Source organism: Prorops nasuta, unplaced genomic scaffold (genome assembly GCF_024137725.1).
Source record: "Prorops nasuta isolate Cenicafe-Biocafe unplaced genomic scaffold, Cenicafe_Pnas_1.2 PNAS00015, whole genome shotgun sequence".
Lineage (NCBI taxonomy): Eukaryota > Metazoa > Arthropoda > Insecta > Hymenoptera > Bethylidae > Prorops > Prorops nasuta.
In genome coordinates, this window is record NW_027116812.1 from 2470165 (window position 1) to 2493643 (window position 23479).

General features: G+C 42.1%; 1 protein-coding gene across 3 annotated transcripts in view; it reads left to right on the forward strand.

The window, feature by feature from the left end:
- Ddr (discoidin domain-containing receptor 2) overlaps positions 1 to 23479 on the forward strand; it is a 126330-nt gene that overhangs the window by 92383 nt on the left and 10468 nt on the right. For 2 of the 3 annotated variants that reach the window (XM_066736403.1, XM_066736402.1), the window contains exons 8-15: positions 1067 to 1246; positions 4570 to 4709; positions 5587 to 5794; positions 7285 to 7440; positions 9843 to 10018; positions 18727 to 18847; positions 20766 to 20917; positions 21923 to 22236. In XM_066736403.1, coding sequence (XP_066592500.1) covers positions 1067 to 1246; positions 4570 to 4709; positions 5587 to 5794; positions 7285 to 7440; positions 9843 to 10018; positions 18727 to 18847; positions 20766 to 20917; positions 21923 to 22236 — 1447 coding nt within the window. The remainder of the gene's footprint in view (positions 1 to 1066; positions 1247 to 4569; positions 4710 to 5586; positions 5795 to 7284; positions 7441 to 9842; positions 10019 to 18726; positions 18848 to 20765; positions 20918 to 21922; positions 22237 to 23479) is intronic. The other variant, XM_066736404.1, reaches the window with a different exon arrangement.

Genomic DNA, 23479 nt, shown 5'->3' on the forward strand with positions numbered 1-23479 from the left:
CTCTTTATAACGCCTTAAGTAATTCCAGCACATGTGCTTTCAAAGAAAAATATAGCCTCGGATAAGAACTCTTGAAAAATATTTAACTCCCGAGAGTCCAAGCTGCTTGCTTTAAATAACGCCTGCTGCGTATACGAATACACTCGCGTCACATTCATACTTGTAATGGATTCTTTCGCCAGAGTATTTCTCGTCGCTTTAACACATTTTATCTTTTACAATTTCATCCGTAACGTTGATTCTCGTTTTCGAGCAATTCCTTCAGTTTAGTACTGAGTAGTTTTGCAAGCTATCTTCCAGTCTCTGACTAATGCGGAGAGGGGGGAGGGGCTGGGGATCCGGAGACGCGTGCTGCTCACGCGTATCTCAGATTAACTTGGATTTACGATTGGCATGGGTTAGGGTGGCACAGCTGCGTCTGCATTAATCCAGTCCGAAACGGTCTACCGAAATGCACGTATAGCACAGTCGACCCCGTCATACTCCAGAGAGAGAGAGAGAGAGAGAGAGAGAAAGCACTAAGTCGCGAAACAGTCCGTGTAAACGCTATAGAAACCCACGCACCCCTCGTCTCACGAGTCTTTCCGTTTCGGATTATCACCCCCATATACACCTAGAGAACGCTCCAAATGTCACGATTTGGGTACTCGAGTCGATCGAGAGTAAACAATAATTATACATATATTAATACACCGAATAAAAGAATAATATGTTCGAAGACTGTTCCACTTCCATAATTTGCTCATCGTGCCAAGACACCGGGCTTTATTTTTAATATTGGACTAGAAAATAAAGTGGAGGAATAGAAATATAAGAGCTTCGCAGTTTAAAGTTTTAACCACGAGAGGTGGATCAGTGAAAAATATTTCGTGAATTTGGTAAAAGGACAAAGGGGATGAGCAGTGTTGAGTCAATATTGAGGAGAAGGCTAAATTGAGTCGCGTCGAACTAATATTTGATCAGCCGGGTGGGTGAGGTTAGGAGTTAGGCGTGAAGCGATGCTCGTGGAAGGTTGGGAGGATGCAAGGCTGGAGGACGAGTAGATATGGTGTTCTTGTTCTTGCAGAAGGCCTTGTCTCGTATTCGATGCCTCAGGGGAATCACCGTGGTCCAGGGGTTGACCTCTCCGACAGGACATACGACGGTCAAGATGAAGAAGGTTACCTCTCCGGGGGACTCGGTCAACTCGTCGACGGGCAAAAGGGTCCCGACGACTTCAGATCGGACGTCAATGGCAAAGGAAAAGGTGAGTCTCTGCTTCGTGCCTTAACAAGATTAGCACTGGCACGATATCACGTCCAGATTAGCTTGATAGAGCCGTCTCCTCTTCTCAAGGCAGCCCCGTACCAGCTGAACAGCAGCTTGATGAATGCCCAGGAAATGTTTTAGTAGACTTTGCAAGCGAGTCTAAGATGCTAGCTAGCTCCAATCTTAGATCGTATTTAACGAATTGCCATGGATAAACGATTCTTGATGGACTTCCTCTTATTTATCTAGTCCGAGCTATCCTACAACCTGATGTACCTTTACTTACCGACTCCGCCTCATTAAACCCTACTAAATTTCAACTCGCAAACACCCCGTAGCCTGTATTTCCATCCAAGAACCGACATTTTCTCCAAACAATTCAATTCGGTCGATCTAACAGCTTCCCCTTAAAGCTCTCCTCAAAAGCAATAGCGCAGCAGTTCGATTACCAAAACACAAGACAAGGGGCCATCGGCTTTAATTACCCTTTAAACTGCGCCAAACAACTTCTCTCTTCGGATTGACTTCGCACGGTGTGTAGTTGTATAATATATTTGGGGGTGGAAGCTAGAACCCTTCAACTTTCTCCCAAGACATATAATCTGTTATCTAGTACATCTGGATATATTAAATATGAATGTATGTTTTACGTAAATTCAGAGAGTTTTCTTGAAATACGTTCAGTTTGGACGACGGAATATTTTGGTGTTTGCTTGTTGGTCCTGGCGGGGACTGAATATTGGAAGCGGCAAGTGAATCGTTTGGTGCAGATGCACACGTTTTCAGGGCGCGTAGATCGCGATGAAAATGAAATTTCTCCACAGTCGATTCCTGCAGGTGCACGACGTCCGGACAAGGAAAGAGCAGGAAGCTGGACTCTGGAAGCAAACGGGTCCAGGCCGCACTCGAATCTGCACCAATTTACATTTATATTGAACCGCGAGCCAGCTTGCAGCTCGCACTGCTGTTTACCCGCTTTCTGGATACATTTGTGTCTTTCCATTTACGCCGCGAGGGACACCTTCTCTCTCTCTCTCTCTCGCTCGCTCGCTCGCTCTCCCTTAAGCTTTTACACTCACTGAACCTCGCGTGCTCCCCCCTCCCCAAAAACTCCACCAATCTCTTCCTTAACTCACCTACGCCATTTTCAATCTCTTTCGCACAAATGAATACGTCCTGCCAAAATTCAAGTTAAACAATCACTGCAGCTGATATAGCAAGTCGTCGGAGATTCCCGAAATATCGCATTGTTCCAGAGCGAATTAATTTACAAACAGTGGAGCGATATTGCTGAAGCAACGAGAGCGAGCGTTTGGCAAATATTCGACTGTCCGATTGCTTGATTTCCCCTGGCCATTTCTGGCGTGCAATTTGAAACCGGTTAAACGCGAAAACCATCAGCGCGTCGGAGGATGGCCGCGCGGTTATCTTAGGAGCCATGCGAATTGATGGTGGATAGGAGCGACGACAGGAAACTAGAAACTATTTACTCGAGGGACGATATTAAGGGGGGTTTATATGAAAGCGGCTATGTCGCCACGATATACAATGGTGTATACCACGGAACAGTCGCTATATATCGTTAAGAACGCAAGTATAGCCTTGTAACGTGCATGTATCCCACGCGTGTATGTAAACAAAGAGGAGTTGAATTTCTCGTAGCTTTTAATAAGCCTTAATGCTCTTACATTCTTACAAACGTCCAAAGGATTCCCTGCCAGACTGGATCGATAATGTCCAACTATATAAGCAAAGACTGCAGCGCGTTGAGAGAACTTTCCACGGCTGCTGACTGTACGCTATGCTAAGTTCCGATCAGTCAACTTTTTCCTCGCAGCAGTCGGCTTACGTTCGCTTGGAATATTTGCCAGTTCTAACATTAATACCCCACCCCCCCCCCCGCCCCCTGCTCCAAGAATCCCTCTCATTTTCCTACTTTCTCGAATTATCTTCATATTCCCAGACGCAAGTCATACATTGATTCTACCGAGACTTCGAGATCAAGTTGCCATCTTTATTTTCTGCACGGTGTTCCCTTTTTCCCGGATCTAGTGGAGCGCGCGAGATAAAAATATGTCGGATTTATCGCGTAAAGAGCGGATTTACCGGGTGTCGAGATACAGAAGCCGCGTCTACCCGTAAAACAATGTAGAACAAAAGAAGAGCGGGGTAAAAAGTAAAAAGCGACAGGAGCGACGAAAAAGGAAGAAAAGATTATTAAATATCTGTACAAAAGGAGGAAGGAAACTGGGGGTAATGGATGAAGTTTATTTAAGGTTGGAATTATAAGGAAGATGGAATTACGGTCAGTGGATAAATGGAGTATTAAATTCCCTGAAGTATTCATTTAATTTATCTCACGTTCGTTACACGATCGCTAGGAGAGCCAAGTTGGCGGACAGGGTCCGGCTGATGGCAAGTTTGTATCTAAAACAGTAATCTACGGTTGTCCACAACACGTGTATGCTGAGGAGCTCAAGTTTCTCCATGCAATCTAGATAATACCACTTATATACCCAAACTGTTCTACATCAAGTTCCTCGCACTCTCCTATAGCGGCCCCGTCAGAGGCTTACCGTATAGCTAATACGAAATTTTGTTATTATCGATGCAACAGCTTTGGGAGAATAACAATCTCATTGCTCCGTTTAACCGAGATTTCCCGGTTAATGGATAAAGGGAGAGGGCGTTGCGCGATAGAGCTCTTAATATACGCGGAAGGAATATTTTTTGTCAGCTTTTAACGACCCGAGTCTTTTATAGTCGTTGCTAAATGCATATCTGCAACTGCAATCTGCTGTCGTCAGGTTTGGCTACACAGGAGAGAAGGACGCGTAACTCCTCGCACCAAGCAGGCTTTAGGGTTATTGCGGTCCATTTTCAATCCATGTACACATTCCCATGGGAAATGTGTGTTTCCATATGTACCTCCACACAGGAATCTAATGGCGAGACTCTCGCAATAACTGCTGCACCAGATCTGGCCAGCACGAAGCGCGAAATGGAAGAGTTTCGTGCTACCTCTGCCACAGGAATACTCCGCATTTGCTCTGTGCTTAAACTGGACTACTTCACGATCTTGCAAAATGCCCGTTTCCCCAACACCATCTCCAACAAATTTATTTCACACACGATTTTCAATGGGAAGGGATGCGCCAATTTCCACAAGATTACGAATTTCTATTTATCAAATTGTCTCGACAGATTTAATTAGAGCTGGCTATCTACGTAATAAATGCATGGTTATATGCTATATTAAGAAAAAGGGCTTGACTATTTGCTCGTTCGGGAAATTTAATGACTGTGGTTTCGATGTTTTAGGTTACGAGTGGGTCGGTTGGAAGAACGAAACCAGAAACGACACGGGCCGGCCAGTCGAGATTATTTTTGAGTTCGACTACTTGAGGAACTTTACCGCCATGCATCTGCATATGAATAATTTCTTCACCAAGGACGTTCAGGTATCTCTTTATTCCCCTCAATGTAATACTTCCCGATTATTCGTAAGGAGAGCCACGATTCTTAAGGAAACACTGTAAATTTCACGATCGCGCCTTTCCCGACACCACGGGGCTTATAAGCGGTTTTAGTGACATTTCTTCGCGACTTACGGCTCTTTACCATAAAGCCTCGCTTTACCACCTTCGTTTTCTCACGACATTTCCGCGAACAGGATATTGCAACTTCTACACTTTCCCCATGAAAAAAATACTAAAGCGATTTAAATGCCAAATACGACTACACTTGTATAGATCTATACGGCGTTATCTCACGGGGGACTCCAGGCGGATCCCTCCCCAAACATTTTGTTTGCACCACTGACTATGGGAGAAAGAATCTTTTAAATGGTTATCGCGTACTTTTCAAACTACCTCTCTTTACTTCCTTATTCAAACGTATTAATTAATTTGCTTCTATAGCCGTTTATCTCCTCCGTTCTCGGCGCAATGAATTCTTTTTCCTCTTCCCCTCCCCCACCCCTGCCCTCACTCACTCACTCTTCCATTCTTAATTTCTCTCTCCCTTTTCCTTTTGTTTTTTTGTTTACGAATGTTTCCGTCAATTCCAATTCCTTTCAAAACAATACATTTTCCAGAAATTTTCAGATTTAATTTAACTTAGTCGATTAAAATGCAGTTCCGGATTTAATTGAATTTGCGAGTTAGAGCAAACTTGTACGGGACAAGCGTGGAATAAAATAAAGAGACACTCGAGGGGGAAAGAGAGTGAGGAGGGAGGGGTTAAAAAGTGTGAGAATGATCAGAGGGGAAGTGGAAGGGAGAGAAGAGATGTCCGAGGTTGGTTTAGTGATTTGAAGAAGGTAAACGTGTGTTGCAGGTGTTCTCTCACGCGAAGGTTTATCTGAGCCCAACGGGTAGTCAGTTCAACGGAGAATCCGTCGATTTCTCTTACATCCCGGACACGCTGCTGGAACAGGCACGTGAAGTTACCATAAAGCTGCACTCACGTGCTGGCCGCTTCCTAAAGCTCCAACTCTACTTCGCGGCCCGCTGGCTCATGCTCAGCGAAGTCATCTTCGAATCAGGTAACGCCAACGATAAAACACCCCTTACCCCCTCCCATCCCTCAAAAACGTGTACCTACTGGCAAGCGACCTCCACATACATCCTGATCCACTCTTTAACACCGATGAAAACTTCCATCGAGATTTGCGTTCGCAGTTCCACCTGCTTTGACCTACCTCAAATATATCGACCTCCGCTGCAAGAATTTCAGATGGAATCGTCGAAAATCAAAATTTTATTATGTACTCGTAAAACTCGAGCAAACTATATGTAACTTATAGTTAATTAAAAATATTTTCTTCATAAATATTTAAAGTTATTAAAGTTATATTTAAAGTTTTAATGTAAAAACTCCCCGGGACGTCGGTGTAATATAGGTTCGCGAGGAAACTTGAGACAGTGAAATATTTAGAAATGGCAATCGGTTGGCCGACCATTGTTGCGTTACGTGGTCAAGCTTAAAGCTGACAATGAAGAAGCTGAGGGTTTTCGCGTGCACGTTGCAGGAGTTGCACGTGGCCTGAAATGAAACTTAACAGCTTCCCGTACTCGTCTCTCCTTCGCCCGGCTCCTCTCGAAAAGTTTAGCACGGTAAAGCCATCGTTAATCATTCCGCATCGCTGCCTCAACGATAACTTTGATCGTCTCGCTCGTACCTATACAGTAGGGCAAAATCATTCCTGTTCAGTAGAATAATCCGAACGCCTTTCCACGAAAATTACTCTGACAGCTTTTACCTGGAATTTTTCCATGAGAACTTGATCTAAAATTTCCTCCAAAGCTTTCTATCTATATATGTATATATATATATATATATATATTTCCTCGGATTTCTGTCTTGACATTTCAAACATCGCCTTCGCGACACCGACGCGATAGATTAATTTAGACGTCAGAAGTTAAATCTGTTATTATAAAATTTTCCACTCTTTTTTCTCGACACTTTTACAACACACACGTGCACATGTTCATTCATCGTAGCTGCAGCGAGACATAGTTTTCCACAGAAGCAAATGTTCAAATGTACACAATGCCAATATGTATTTATTTGTTTATTTAGCCGAAAAAAGTTGTAAAAAGGGAAAAGTCGACGGACATGAAATAATGATTCGGTAACGCTCGTTGAATCCTCCGTTGTAATTCATCTATTAGTTATATAACGAAAGGATGATGGTATTTCTGATATTTCATATTTATTCTCGTAATTTATTCACGAAGCTAAGTGGGCTGAGTGCTACTTAGATGGCTTAATAATTAAACGATAAATCAGATTTAAACAGCTGTTAAAAGCAGAATGATAATTTTAGCGGTTGAGAGAGACGAAACCTGGTTATCGTTCGATATCGCAATTGAATTAAAAAATAGACATTGATATTGCTTAGTAACGAGAGACGTCAGCGAGTTTTTTATTGACAGGCTAGTCTTTATCAGAGACGTAGAAATATGTGTAGGCATTGGTGCGTAGGTTTGACGTGCTGGGATTTCATTAATGACTATTTTCGATGCGCAGTTATCTCGGAGTGGAACAACACGGAAGAGGAGGAAACGAAGAACAAGAGTGCCATTGTGCCTGCTACCGGTAGTCCCTATCAGAACAACGAAGGTCCGCTGCAACGGGACGAAGTGAAGGCCACTTTTAATAAAGAGGAGAACAACGATAACGCCTGTAAGTCTAGCCCTACCCCTCCCCATTCCACTCGAAGCCTTCCTTTGTCATTCTGAAAGACTTCTTCCGTAATTTTCCATGCCAATCCACCATACCCTCTTGTGTTCTTCTTCTTCTACTTCTTCCACTACTACTCATTTCATTCAAGCCTTATCTATCATTGTCTCCCAGCCCTAAAAATCCTCATCCGAATATATGCCTCTATTAGCTGATGGAATTTTGACGAAATAATCTAATCCCGTGGCTCCATGAATTTTTACTTTAATGCCGAGAGACGAACAATGTCCTCCAGCTGGAGTTTCATCCTTCGTGGAAGATACGCTAATTAGAGGATTAATTAAGGGATTAACTCTCGCAGCTGTAATTTCAGCTTACGCAATTAGAAATTCAGACTTCGGAGCGATTCTGATTAGTCAAGATTCGAGCGCGACTCGCTGGCTTGATATTTAATCTGCATTAATATTCATGAAAGCGTCTCTAATGGTTTCTCATTGATAACATAATAATGTTGGCGGATGTGAAGTGGGCTAGGGGGTTGTACATTTGGTACTGTCACGTGGTTCTCACACAGGGACAGCTCGAGCTATTATCCCGATAGTTGCGCGAGCATCTCCCACAATCAACAGCTATGCAAAGTTGTGCGCGACTATTCCGGAATATTTGCTGGAACGAACGACTGTACAAAGTTGTACACTTGCAGAAATCGCGCAAGACTTGTCAAGTGCGTCGTATAACTGTACGAATAGCAAACAGGAGACTGACATACGCGCGTGTTTCCGTGGATTACTCTATTTAGACCTTCTTATTCCCGTGGAAGACTGTAATCAGAATTATTTTCTTTCGCTGCTCGACGATACGACTGATCGATGCTTCATCTAGAAAATTAAGTTAAATACCTGTGCGAATCCTCCAGAATTGCATTACAGGTATTTCCATTGGAAATTACTGATTTTCGGGACAGGGACCAGGATCGGGGAAGCGAGAAACATTGGACCATGGTAGCCAGGATACGCTTTAGCTACTTTTTAAACCTCGACCAGTTGGAAGTTGCCGGCGGCCCGTTCATTAGCCTGATTAATTCCCATAGTTGGTGGCTGGTTTTGCTTGCTTCTGCAACGAGTTCTCGTTAAGAAAATCTGACCAGGAGCAAAAAGTACCGACGGTTTCTTAAAGATTCTTTTTTAATCGATATCTCGATATTAATTAATTATCCTCGTAACTCCTCCCTCGCGACTATTACTTTCCTATACCCCCTACCTTAATTCTTCTCCCTTCGACTCTCCACGATTGTTCGTACAATTGCTTTTGCAGTTGAAATACTCTACTTTCACTTACTTTTACCTCGCTGTTTATTTCTAATACGCGTAAATTCAATCCCTCATGGATTCTTTCTTCGGTATTTTCCTCTCCAATGGTATCGATAAAACGTGCGATATTTTTCGCAATGGTATATGTTATAAAGAATTTACTTCTTATCGACAATGTCGAGAAATTTTCTCCCGAGCTACAGCATGCATGATTACTCCTAGAGCAGCGCTATGATTTTATCGGGGATAGCGCAATATGATAAAAATTCACCGGACGATATATCATAGCATATCGTGAGAGATTTCGTGCGTTCGGAGTATGGCTGCAGTTGGAATAATCCAAGATACGAATCTATGTACTCGATAGTTTTCGCAATGACGATGTTTTGCGATGAAGAAAGAGTTTTTCTCTCTTGGCATAAAGAAAGGAATGACGTGACGTATCATCACACGGAATTGACGTAGTTTGATTTCAGGACAGATTCGACACGGAGATTGGTCGGGATACAGTTACGAGCTGCGTGACGAACGCAATCATCATTATCGTCCCGTCGTGTATTATGCGCGAAGCGACCTGGCAATAGTTTCTATCGTGATAGGTGTCGTGTAACTTGTGTTGCTCGTGTAGCCAATGCAGCTTTGTAAGCTACCAGAGACGGCCAGACAGCTTTACGTTCAATGCATATTCGCGAACTCTATGACCAGCCAGGGAAAATGCAAATCAACTTAACTGCAAGTCAGGATGCAGATTGATTTCGAAACAAGCGCTTTAATTTATTTGCATGATTATATTTATTGTTGCCAACTAGAGCATTACACGAAAATCAATTGCGATCCTTGTATGAATAGACCTCGTCCACTTATTCCATTCACCTGGCATTCGCATATAGCTCCGACACCTTTTCCACTCCTTGGAATATATTTAAGGTTTTTTCTCGGATTTTCTCCAGAGATTTTCATATTTTCATTTCTTAGCTCCGCGCGATGTAACTGGTATATATTTTGCCCTGAGAATAACTTGGCCAAGTCGCTTAGAATATTGGCCAGGATTTTTGACGTGGCATATAGAGTGTAAGATTTGCACTCGTGTATCAGTTCTAGATAAGAGCAAGGAGCCAGAATCGAGGCAATTCGTGGGGTTGGTGATCGGAATCCTGACGACCGTGATTGTGATGCTTCTCGCCGCGATCACGTTCATTTTCTACAGGAACCGGAGACTCAAGGCCGCCCTAACCCCATCGACCTTCTACAATCAGCACGGCGATCTCAAGGTAAGCTTTAAAATCTGATTTTCACTCCCCTACGTGCCGAGAAATTAGATTAACTCATTTATGCCTAAGAAAATCTCGAAAATTTACTGCTCCCACTCGAAACGACAAATGTTAAGTACTATATGATTTACATCTGCCGTTATAAGTTGTAATTAACGAATGCAGTGGTATAACCCTTAAATAATATCTCCATTCCATTGAATATATATATAGAAGAATCGAGTGAACTGTATAACACGAGTGCGGTAAATTAATTCGAAGGAATTATTGGAGGAATTTTCATAAAGGAGCTTTACTCGAATGTCCGTTTGGTGTACGATCTCAATCGCAATTTTTCATTTTGGAGTTTTCCACACGGAGACTCTAATAAAAGGAATGAGCCAACAATATTTACTTTCTCAACAGGTACGACGAGACGGCGCTTTTGAGCAATTCTAGAAGTGTTCGAATAGAGTTCGAGTTTCCCGTCGATCAAATATTTTCACGAATGGTCGGGGAGACTTTTCGTAATCGCGAAAGGTATAGCTACTATACCGAGAAAACCATTCGGCCTTCGACTCCACGGGGCCGTATGGAAATGAAACATTTCAATGTTTTAACTCAGACTCTCTCGGCTCCCGATTCTACCTGAATCCATAACGAAGAAAATGAAATCAGACAAATTTTGCCTTTCTTCTTTTTATCATTAATTAAAACGCTTCGACAAATTGTACGTGTCTGGCGAGTCAATTTTTGGCGATATAAATTTCTTGCTTCCTCTCTTTCTGTCATATTAATTTCAGTTGCATGAAAGTTTAAAATTAGATCTGGTCGAGTTTGCCGCGTAGAAAGGGACTTAATGCTTTAAACTAGGTCGTGGCACGCGCGCGGAATGATGAAGAAAGGTTAAAACCGTTAGCGCGAGTTTCTTGAAACCAATATGTGAAATTCATCACAAAGCTTGCACTTCGAGTCTGGAATAGCTTAGCTGGGAATGTCTTGGACGGGTTATTTCATCTTCCTCTGATTAAATTAAACCAGAATTACAAACACTGCTCCTTGTACTACATTTTTAACTTACGATGATTCCACTTGTACACCCGATCATTCCTTTTACACGCGTACATATCTTATATAAAAAACCTGATTTTCTTTTATTTCGTGCATAAAAAATATAATGGTCCAGCTTGCACTCTCCGCAACGTGGTCGATGCAAGAAGGTACGAAAATGATTAAAAGAGAATTTTTTTACCGTTCTGTATATTTTTTTCCTATGCTGCAAAATAAAATTAGCGGTCCGTTGATTTCACTCGGTTCGCTAAAACCGGATGCAGGATAAAGGGAGAATAAAAAAGGCGACGAGAGCGCTATACGCTCCGAGTATTTTCGGATGGCAAAGTTTTCCAGGGCGGCCGATGTCCACACTCGGCCACCTTTCTGATCCTCGAGAATAGGGAAAGCTTGCTTGGGGAGAGAGGCTGGGAGACAAATGGGCTTTTCCGGGGGTAAAATTAAACGATAGCCGGATTTTACGGGCCAACAGCGATACGTTATCGAAAGAATGTTGTTTCCTCCAAGTACGATATAGTAACCAATGCTGATATCGATCAGCATTTATTAGGCTCAGTACTTCCCTATCAGGGTCTAAATCTTGCGAGCTTATCTCCTCGAGGCAGTTTTTCATTTAATCCCGAGTTTATTTCTTCGATACAGTCGCTATTTCTCCGTTGCTACCGAAAAATCTACTAAAGTATATTAGAAAAGATCATCCCTTTTCCATTACAATTAATTCTAGCATCTTTTTTCGCTATATATTTTGCTATGTGCGAGAAACTTTGTCCAGAGGGTTGCAACGGGTAGAAAGTGGATCATTAAAGTTGTACATTTGGTGGACCGAGTTTACACAAGCTGGCCGGGTAGAAGTGAGCTTTTACATTGGCCAAGAAGAAAGATTCACTTTGTGGCACGAAAAATTAATTACAGGCCCAGAACATGGTATGTTGAAAGAGTAGCCGCCATTGAAGTCTACAGTGGCGCCAGCAACGAGTGTTTACTGTCCCGCTTCCGCTGTAACCAGATTAATAGCGAACTGAAATTCGTTCGTACAGACCTCGTCTCGTTTCTTTCTGTCTCCGGTTGGAATGTACGCTAGACAGTAATTAACGGGTTGCTTAACGATGGGAAATAATGAGACACGACCCAGAGAGTTTCAACCCTTGCTAACCTTCCAGACTGAATTGTTTCCACGAAATCAACTTGACAGCTTGTCTCAACCTTTCGCATATCTACTTAATAATATTGCTTCTCTTCTTCCTTCTTTTCCTCGATAGGGAATATGTTCCACCAACTGTACACGTATCAGTCTTTTATTCTTTCTTTCGTCAGTGATTAAAAATATCCAATCTTGATTTAATTTCATCGATAGACGAGTGTACTTTTGCTAGGTACAGTCTCGAGACGAGGGATAAGAAGAGTCTCCGATCGTAGACAGGCTGACTCGAGTTAATTAAAAAGGGCTGGCTAGCCATATTGCCAGAGACGTGCGTTATCACTGCCATTTGGCTGACAGTAAGCAGAGCCACGTAGACAACCCTTCTACCCACTTTGCACCCGCTTTACTTCCACATGCTATTTAGCCCAGCCAACCCTTCATATACTTACCCCTATTATTCACTTTCTATACCCTTCGAAGGTTCCAGCCACTTTTTTTCAATTTCATCTAAAAATATATGTAATACACGTATGTATATATATATATGTTAAAATTTAATTAAAACTATAAACATTCTTCCGATCCCCTCCATTCCAAAAAATCTCCTAGTTTACTCTCGGGACTCGAACTTTGATGGCCTCTGTTAAAAAGCATGGAAACAGAAGCTTTCCCCATTTCATCGGTGCACGCACACACACCGATAGCCGATATTTGCATTTTTTCTATCGATGGTGTATATTTAAACCGAATGAGATTTTTCTTGCAATGTATAACCGAATTACCGAAGCAGCAAATCGTCACGTTTTTATTCATATTCGACTGCCGAGTGATAAACAGAATTCACATGCGACGTTAATGTTAAAGAACAACTGAAACGAAAAGGCATTAAATTTATATGAGCACTATCTATAGATGGCAAAAGCATCGAATCCCATCTGCATACAGAGTGCACGAAATAAATAGGCAGTGGTTGGGGTGTGGAGTAATGGCCCCAATGCAGAAATACCATAACGAAAAAATGTTACATGTTCGATGCGCACAATTGGCTGCTAGTAAATTTTTACGAAGCCACACATGCAAAATATTTCTCCATCATTTTCTCTTCGCAATATAACGGATAAATTAAAACGATAGTCGAGCATTAAACGCTTTTCCGAACTTTTCGCTAATTACAAAATGTAATAAATGGTTAAATTTAAAAGCAGATCGGGTATTTATACATACCTATTCATTGTATTTGGTGAAATTCGAAATTTTAATGACGAGCTTTATGAACGTTTATGCGTGCAAGACGGGTGACTAAAGCGAAATAAACTAATACGATTATGTGGATTTTATCCCCTCTAGCCACCGACGATGGGGAGTACCGAATCAAAACAGATTATTTTAATTTAAAGCAACAGCCTCGATTCATCGGCGTCATCCTCAAACATAACCTGTTTACACACCCTCCCTCTGGTCTCCCACAAATACTCATAGAAACCCGGGCCCCTCGCTAAAAAATATAGAATAAAAAAGGAGGCCCGCGGAATCTTACAAAGCGAAACTGAAGAGATCCAGCCAGATGCTTGAGGCGTGTATATACCCTATGGAGATGTTAAGCCGGATTTTAATTACCACCGGGGCCAATATGATATTTCCCAGGATTTTTCGTTGAGTTAATTTGGACAGCAAAATGAAAACTGGTTGGCGGATTAAAATGGGAAGGCAAACGCAGAAGTTTTAAGAGTAAACAGACGAGAAATTCTTGTAAAATTTAGCTCGTGGTTATCTGGCCAGGTGGGATCGTGCGTTAGCAGTGAGGGCTTAGGCCGATGTATTTGCAAATTTATGCGGAGGCGAAAACAGTAAGGTAGCTAAATAACTGGGTGAGAATTGTTGACGCAGAATATGCAGGATAGCTGAAAGAAATACAGGACGAAACAGACTCTATCCTCTCTCTCTCTCTCTCTCTCGCACCTTGTTCTTGACCAAAGAGAAACATTCTACTGGAAATAAAAATGTCAGAAAACATTGCAATGCCAATTAATGGAGGATCGTTTATGTTCCGAATCTTTTTGCACATAAGGAATCTCGCGACATAATACATTTCATCGTTTCGATCTGTACCATTATTACCAGTTTAGCAAACGCTCTGTACAAGATGTTTAAAGTTTGATAAAATGCCGTTTCTCGTCAGGAGTATGGCATTCCAGGGTTGTTCGAGGAGTATGTGTTTACGTTGAACTTTCGTATGTTGAATTTTTAAAGATTACTTGGACAACTGTTGTTTCTTTCCTTTGTATAGAGGGAACGTTGGGTTAACAAAAGGAGATTCCATTCTTCGGGGACAAATATATATATTCTTGGAAACGTCATGGCTACTACAAAGGATATCAAAGTTACGGCACTTTAATCCTGACAGCTGTTGGACAGCCGATATGCCGATAAAAGCGTCTGGGAGTCAATTCAATATAACCATGGAGGCTGTGGAAGGGAGTATGGATATGTGGACCCAAAGGGTTCTTTTACACCGGCGACTGCTCCACCACATCCATTGCAAACAGATCACCAGAAGGGTGGATTATTGCTTGGCCAACAATGAACCGTCCCCGACAAAAAGGACTCAATGCCATTTCCACGAAAATATTACGCCAATTACAAGCTTTTCCATTCTCGTTAAGGGGAAATTGAAAAATTCGGATATATTGAGTGGACTGTGTAATTTTACTTTAAAAAGCTACAAGGACGATAAAGCGACAATTGCAGGGGCCGTAAACAGTCGTGAGCAACTGTGAAATATCATTTAATGTATCTGATCGTAAAGTGGAGGTGCATGGTACGTACAGGGTCGTGGAAAAAATATGATAGAGAACATTAGACGGTACTTCGCTTCTGGTTTTGAAAATAAGAGAGCTCGTAAAAAGTCCCCTCTCGCGAGTCAGTTATTGCGGCGATCGAGACATCAAAACGGGGAGCTCGTTGAATGCCGGCCATAAGGAGACGGGAAGTCGCGACAAAACTTTAGATAAGCCTAATGGAGGTGAAAGAGAGAAGCGGATGGAAAGACGAAAATGCCAAAATCAGACGGGCAACGCTGTTGAATCCTGATGGCTAAGTGGGTATCTTATCTTAACGGCGTGCAGCATCTCGCCAACTGCCACCCTAACGTTCCCTAAACGGAAATTAACACCTCCTTCCAAACCCTTGCAACTTCTACCAAGCAAAAATCAATGGATATTATACCCCGAGCCTTGTAACGCTCGCTTGTACATCACCATCCTTCGGCACAACTTTTGTCAATCACTTTCGTCGACCACGATGAAAAGATAGAAACCCTGCTTCCAAGTATACGCATTACCAAAAACAAGAAGAGCGTTCCGAGGTAACGATTCATGCATTTTTCACCTCCCCCCCCCCCCCCTCCCCTCTACTCGTTATTTAGTCATGGTCCTCGATTTTGATAAAAATGTGTAGCCAGAGGGAACGAGGTGTCTCAGGGGAGAATTGTTTTTTATAAAAGAAAAGTGTTAATATCCAAGGCCGACGCGACGCGACGCGTCTCTCATTCAGACCTCGTTGAGTTTCCGGTTCCAGATAAGGCACTGTGCCGGAAGTGACTGCGGGAGATAAGGGATTTAGCAGCCTGGGTTCGCGCCTGCCATGACGAATAGGACTAATGGAGGAGCACGAATGTCACGTGCGTTCCAATCGATGGACCATCCTCTCCTACTCTTAACATCGTTAGATATAGATCGATAGATCTTCATTTCCCCATTAACGGGAACCCCTTCGTTATTAAGTTTCTGAACTCCACTCCCATATCCAATATTCTTAACCAATTTGATTAATTCGTTTGAAACAGTTTGCGCGATTTCTCTGTGATTTCTAAAACACAGCACTCTATACGCGAGGAGCAATTAAATTAAGCCCCTATATAAATGTTTGATTCAACAATGGAGATTTCAAGTAATGATCGAAGCAAATTACCAGGGCTCCCTGCGTGAAAATAATTGGCAGCGATCTGTATACGGCAAGCGTGGTCATGTATTTAGAGCAACTTGCATATTTTCGCATTGCGCTCGGGTCGCTAAAGGATACAGATATCGGCCGCTTTAACTCGTTCGAAACGCGAGTAATGGCTAATGTCCGTGAATGTGCCCGTCTAATAATGTAAAATAGCTCCGTGCGAAGCTTACGAGCCATTATTTTAATGCAAAATGCCATAACAAGCTGGATAATGAGCTGAAAGCTTCGCTTTTTATTTTCTAGAAATAATAATACGTATACGGAACTGCGAGCGCCTTCGGGAAAGAGATTCGCTTAATGCAGAAATAATTCAATAAATATAACAAAAGAAAAGTGTATATAGAATAAAACAATAAAATCGATTTAATGTACGAATACGGGATGAAATGAATGGAAAATGATTTCAAGTTATGCAGTACGGTTGATTTGGCATGTTTGATGCGAAATTTAAAATCCGATCGTGGAATTTATGGATTAAATTTAAGCTGGTGCTATTTGTTTATGGAAATTAGAGGGAGAATTTACGGATTGGCGCGTTTCGTATATGGGACAATATTTGCTTATTTGCGTGAAACTGAAGAAAAGTTTCTCTCGATTTACGTTTCTTGGTAACAAAAATGAACAGCGGTCTCTATGGGAAATTTGCTTATAAAGTTTCTCCGATATCACCTCCCTCTTTCCTTGGAGAGAGTCAAAATCACCAAACACATTTCGAGTGCCACTCTCTCGTCGGATGTATTTAATTTCACCAGCACCGTGAAACTTATAAATATATATCTGTATATATAAATTTGTCTGAAGTCTGAATTTGCTGCACTTGATATGTAATTTATATGGTGGTTAATTAATATTTGTCGATATACCCTTCGATTTAATTACTCTTAGTCACGCCTGGTCAGCTTTTATCTGACGGTGAATAAATAAAGCTGAAATCTACTTGAATTTTCAATCAGCTTTTCCACGTCGCCAGTGAAATTTCCATTTAGCGATTTTTAGCTGGATGGACCTCGTTGATTCGATGGCGTGGAATCGGCAACATTACGTTTTCAAGTTTCCCAGTCTAAGTAGTTCTCGAGTTGGTCGTTTCTGTAATGAGAAACGTCCACCTTGAGAAATTCCACGTCGCAAATTTCACAAACCATCGCTGCTCTCTCGCTGTAGCTGAGAAATTGGTTTACTCCATATGTACATATTTCGGTCTCTTCCCCCTACATACCGGTAACATTCCAATGATGTAACTCGGTCCAAGTTATGCGAACATAACTCCACTCGTCCAATCGCTCGATCGACGAGAATCTCATCAAATTATTCTCAAACTGTCGAAACAATTAAAACTGTCAGCGATCATTCACCGGCAGCTGATAAAATTGTCGATTTTCTTCTTCGACGAAAGTGACGATGTTCTGTTAATCGATGGATGCGCTTGACGTGCGAGGTAAATTTTTTTTTTTTTTTTTTTTTTTTTTTTAAACGAATCGGAGGGTTAATTGAAAAGACACAATGACAAAGTGTATCGTGAAAGTAGGCCAGCTATTCCGTTTGACGTATATTGTATAATATATCCAGCGTATATATAGCGCAGTACACAGCTCGCGTTATGGGCGGTCGTTTTATCGGCTATGAATATTCTGAGAAGGAGAGCTGCAGGTGTGCCAACCGTATAATATATGCCTGTAAAAGTGTAGAATAACCAACGTGCCAATACTTTTGTGCGGAGTAAATATACGCCAGTAAATTATTGTCCTTTAAGAAAGAAACGACAAGAAATGGAGTAAATTGAACTATACAGCGATGCTATAACAGACATCTTTCGTCAGGAACTATATATATATATATATATATAGCAGAATGAATGTTTCATAGGCACAGGAGCGTTTGCATCGTCTCTCAAAAGTTTCTGATTAAACATAGCCTTAATGCCGACATAAACCAAATCGATAAGCGCATCAATTTGACAGCAGCCATTTCGCAGATATGGGACACACAATCCAAGTGGACTCGTGTACTCGCTTTGGCTATAACCAGCAATATCATAACCATAGTGCATGTATATAGTACATGCAGGAGAGATCGTGTTGTGTCTCTGTTTCATCGGCTATGAATATTCCGAAGTGTGCCATTCACTAGCTGCTAGGATACGGTACATGTACCTGTAGTACCCTAAAATGTCGAAAATACACTTAACCACACATTTAGACTATATTTCTAATGCAAACAGTCTAATATAAATTTGGTAACGTAGATCCTCCCATGGTGGGTCCAAAATTTACGGAATTTGATTGAAAATTCATGCACGATCGAAGAAGCAAACTTTGTCCAGTAGGAATTAATTTTTCAGTTTTTCATCTAATATAAATATATGCCTAGGTGGGGAGATTGGGGAAGGGGGTTTGTAGAGCAGGGGGAATGGGTAGTTTGGTAGCGTATCGCTTTTATCGGGCTGCATGCACGCGCGGCTTGTGCATAAATGTCAAGTGCATTAACGATAACGCTCGATATTCGGCTTCAGGTCTCGGTACGGGAGGACACCGAGGACAAGGGACCAATTTGCCCCCCTTTGCCAACTCAGTATCATCATAGCTACACCACCACTACGCCACAGCTGCACAAAACCACTTCTGATTTCAACGGTAAGTCCCTAATATTTTTTCACTCTATACTATAACTTCGAACACTACCCAACACACACACTACACCTCAAACTTTCCTCTTTCGCTTTCGCACGCTCGTACAAATCCACTTTATCACTCTGAAAACATACATCGTTATATATATATACATTTATAAATAAATACAGCAATCAATCCCGCAGTACCTACCTGTAATTACAGCAATTATGTAAACTATTCATTGTCTTATGCGTGAAATTATACATTTAAATGTAATTATTAACCCACACATCTGTTTGTGAATGGATTCAGGTAAATTCATTGGATTAGAAAGCTCGATAAACTCGTTGTACTCAAATTGAATCAGCTTCATTAATTCATTAGCTCGTCAAATACCGCAAATTTGTATTACCGAAATATTTACCGAACGATAAAAATCTTTTGGAAAATTCTATATATATATATATATTATCGTGCAGGTCTTGTTTAGACGTTAGATTGATTTTGGCACACACGTCGCGGGAGTTTTGCAGTTTGTTGGCAAACGATCGAGAATATAGGTGTGGGAAGAGAGAGAGAGAGAGAGCGTTTAAGGGCGTCGAACAATTGGTGAACAATCAGAGTGTAGGGGCTCCTGTTGGACATGATGTGTCCTGCAGGTTCGCCAAGTGCGACGCAACGAAATAGTTGGCTGAGTATTCCAACTACGTCATGGCTGGATGTGCGAAACGAGGATTGGAAGCTCGGCTAACCGTTGCGAGACCTGCTCGTTACAGTTTGCAGCACGAGCGCCGAAACTATCCACGGCGATACGGCCTGTGGCTTCGAGACCCTTCGAATTCTGTCAGAATAACACCCCCACCCCGCCTCCCTAAGTCCCTCTTTAAACTCCATCCTTCTCCCATTAAAGATCGACTTCTAACCCCTCTCGAAACACACCTACTACGGAGAGTCCCCCTTTGCTCCTATCCACTCGCTTTCTCTCAGCCAAAAAACCTCCATCCAAATTAACCAACTACATCTTTTCTGCTACCCTTCCCCACAGTTTTTCTAACCTAATCTCCGGTTCGTCGTTTAAATCAAACGGCACGTGCCAACGGATGGATTCGAGTCCCGAGATGAAAAATTAAATTCAATCAAATCTATGTACTAAAAGAAACCAAGGAAGTTTTGCTTCGAAGGAAGAAAAAAGAAATCTAGCAGACGCAATGGTAAACTGACGTAAAATTGAAGAAAACTCTCAATCTGGAGAAATATGGAAGCATTGGGAACGAAATGTACAAACAACTAGGTATTCATGCTTCTTTATCGTGTTTGTGCTGTAGGAATTGTATAGTATTCTGTTGGTGAAGAAAGCGAGAGGGTAGGAAATAGAGTGAGAGAGAGATATTATACCAGCCATTGACTATGTTGGTTTACCATAACTCCGATCAATGTAAATACTTAGTCGTGTTGAATGCTATGCTTCATCGAATATGTTTTCCCAAGCAAATCCTGCTTGCCCTACATTTGCAAAATGATCCAAACGTTGCTTCGCGAATTGAAAATAAAGTCTTTCATAAATTCACGCGATAATTCAAATTTACCATGATTTAAACCATCTTTAACAATCGGAATAATTCGACTTAATTAGTCGCACTATTGAAGCTCCGACGTTCTTAAATTTCACTTGGGGATTGCATCGGCTCTGTTCAATTCGCTATTTAATTTAATACGATAAGCCAGTTTCGATATATAAACACAGTTCATAACGCGAGACTAGATAATTCCAGGGATTTCTGAAATTCGATGAATGATGGATCAATGAATTCAGCTGTGATTTCATCCCTTTAACTAGATTAAGGAAACTGTCCGTTGTGTTTCACTATGACGATCCTTGACAAAACCATCCAATTCGGTGACAAAAATCTTTTCTCCTGTTCTGGGTATCGGGTGGCAGGTATCACAGAGGCTCAGCCAGTCATTCCACTCTTGCTTAACACGGCGATCAATCTTGCTAGGCCAATTTCACCAGCCGAGGAATATCCATCTAATCCACCCCCGATTCCGCCGCCTCCGGAAAAGTATTACGCCAGTACGGAGATCTGCAAGGTGAGTCTCAAAAATGTACGACAGACATGCGATCCGTGTCGATTAGTCCTATCCAGAGCGCGTCAAACATCAATTTCACCCTCATCGTGATATCCCATATACATACATATATATAGTGACCAGCCTGAATCTCCCAGAGTCCTTGGAATCCCATGAAAAACAGTTTCAATCCGAAAGGCGCGTAAAGAAGCTCCATGACAAAATGTATAAAATGAATATTCCCGATAAATTGGGTCTACGATCCTTGCGAGCCTCTCGCGTGTATCGGACGATACTCGAATAGACGTACATATATATATATATATATATATTTATATACATAGTAAACCTCTCTAATAAACAGTCGAATGCTATCGAGATTTTTTCGCGCGGTTGAAAGCTCGAACTTGAAGAATTTATTTGGCAACCGGTGCTCGCGTATCGCGTTCACGCGCGCGAAGACATTAATTTCCTCGCGTTCTTTCGCATCTGGATTAATCAGGCGACCATACTCGTCGCTCGTGTTATGAGTCTAGTTTAATGTACACAATATACTATGCGGGGTCTAGAACTACTTCAGCCAAGTGAATTATGAGGATTAATGGGTTAAAAACAACGCAACACCGAAACACTATCAATCATAACTAATGCTAGACGTCCAAAGAAAACATCATTCGTAGGCATGCATGAATTACTAAGCGATAATGTCGAGGGCGTGGTGGTTATTGATTACTCAACTTCTCGCAGCTTACATGCATATTGTCAGTGTCCATTGTCTCCTGAAAAATGAGCCAATCTACTTGTAGCGTGCACCACGTCTCCATTCCAATCCCGAGTGATTAAGCTCGCCTCGCGTTAATTACGAATTAAATTAGTAATTCCACGACGCAAAGGGCAAATTTCTCCGCGCGTTCCTTCTCGGGTGCCCGCGCTGACGGATCGCTGCACCAGGGTGATTAGGAATTTGGCTGGAGTTTCTTGCAAGAACTTGTGTTCGAGGCTCATACGCAATTGTGGATTTCGCAGAGTCCGCTGCCACCGCTTCCACCATCCCCAGCGGCGAGCACACCGCAACCAATGAGCGCGAAGGCTTCCAGCAGTTTGACCAGTTACAGTCCCGAGGATATGCTCACCGAGGAAGAGGACGATGCGGTCGAATGCGTCCTGGACTTCCCCAGGGAGAGGCTCAACATCGTCGAGAATCTCGGGTGTGGATACTTCGGTGACGTTCACCTCTGCGAGGTCGACAGGTTTCCCGGATACGACGATGTCTTCAGGAACACCAGCAGTGACCTCGTCATCGTGAAATCCTTGAAACCGGGATCCTCCAACGTTCTCAGGTACGAAATCGCTCGATTCCTCCGATTAAACTGTCCGGAAGTGACGTAGGGAATTGCCAATTAAATCTGAGATGTTTTATTTGCGCGAAGATTTGACGTGGACTGATAAATTGGAAAATTAATGGCAGACAACACCGCGGAGCTGCTGCGAATTTCCATAATGAGCTAACGCGACGGATAGAGAACTGAAAGTGTGGAAGATATCCAAGGTGGGTTAGAAAATTATGCCAATCATCGATTACAGAGAGGCGCACTCACGCAGTAACTCGATAATGCAACGCAAAGTGATTTTGAACATAATGACACGCCGCGCGCATTAAGTTCCCGCGACACGATAATTCAGAAGGGATTTCAACAATCGCCGATTAGCGTGTAATTGAATTGACCGCTGGATATAATCGATAATTTATTTTTTTCCTCTCATTAATATATAGATGATATAGACAATGCAAGTTCCTATTAATCACACATCACTCGCCCTGGCCCTTCTTCGTATCACGGACGAAATCTCCGAATCGAGAAACAAAGGTTTTGATAAAAATAGTTAAATTGTATGTGTGTGTGTGTGTGTGTGTGAGTGTGAAAAACGCGGAGGGATAGGAAGAGCTAATTTTCTCAGATAAAGGTAGGTTGTTTTTGCAGCGTGCAGAAAAATCGTAGCCTGTCGGGGAAACGTGGTATTTCTCGAAGGATTCCAGTTACCATATAGCTGTAGAAAGAATACATTGAAAAGGGGGAAGTGCAACTATGTTCGCAGGACGATCTTTATTCTTCTTTTTATGAGGCATGGCGTGCTGGTCGAGGGAAACGACGAAAAAAGGAAATAAATTTTTCACCGTGTCAATAAATCCCACTTCACGGATAGGTACACTTTTTCGGCAGTGCTGCCGGCAACGGAGCTGCACATATTTCGCCACTGCAGTCGAGGGTTCTATTGGCTTTATTATATTCCGCTTCCAGGAGCACGATTTTTCCTGTGAAAGACCCGGAGACAAAGAATTTCTTTTATTTGCCAGCCATTGTCATCGATCTCTGACCCAGCTTCACCATCATTAATAACGGGAAACTCGTGGATAAGGATATTAAAGGACGTAAGATGATTTGAAAAATTGAATACACGTCCGGCGCTGAAAACTACCTGTCGCAAATTTGTTATCTTTCCTAACGTTTAAAGGAACGATGCGAAATTATTCCTCGACAATAAAAACTTCGCATCTCAGAGATGAATGGAGGAGCGAGCGAG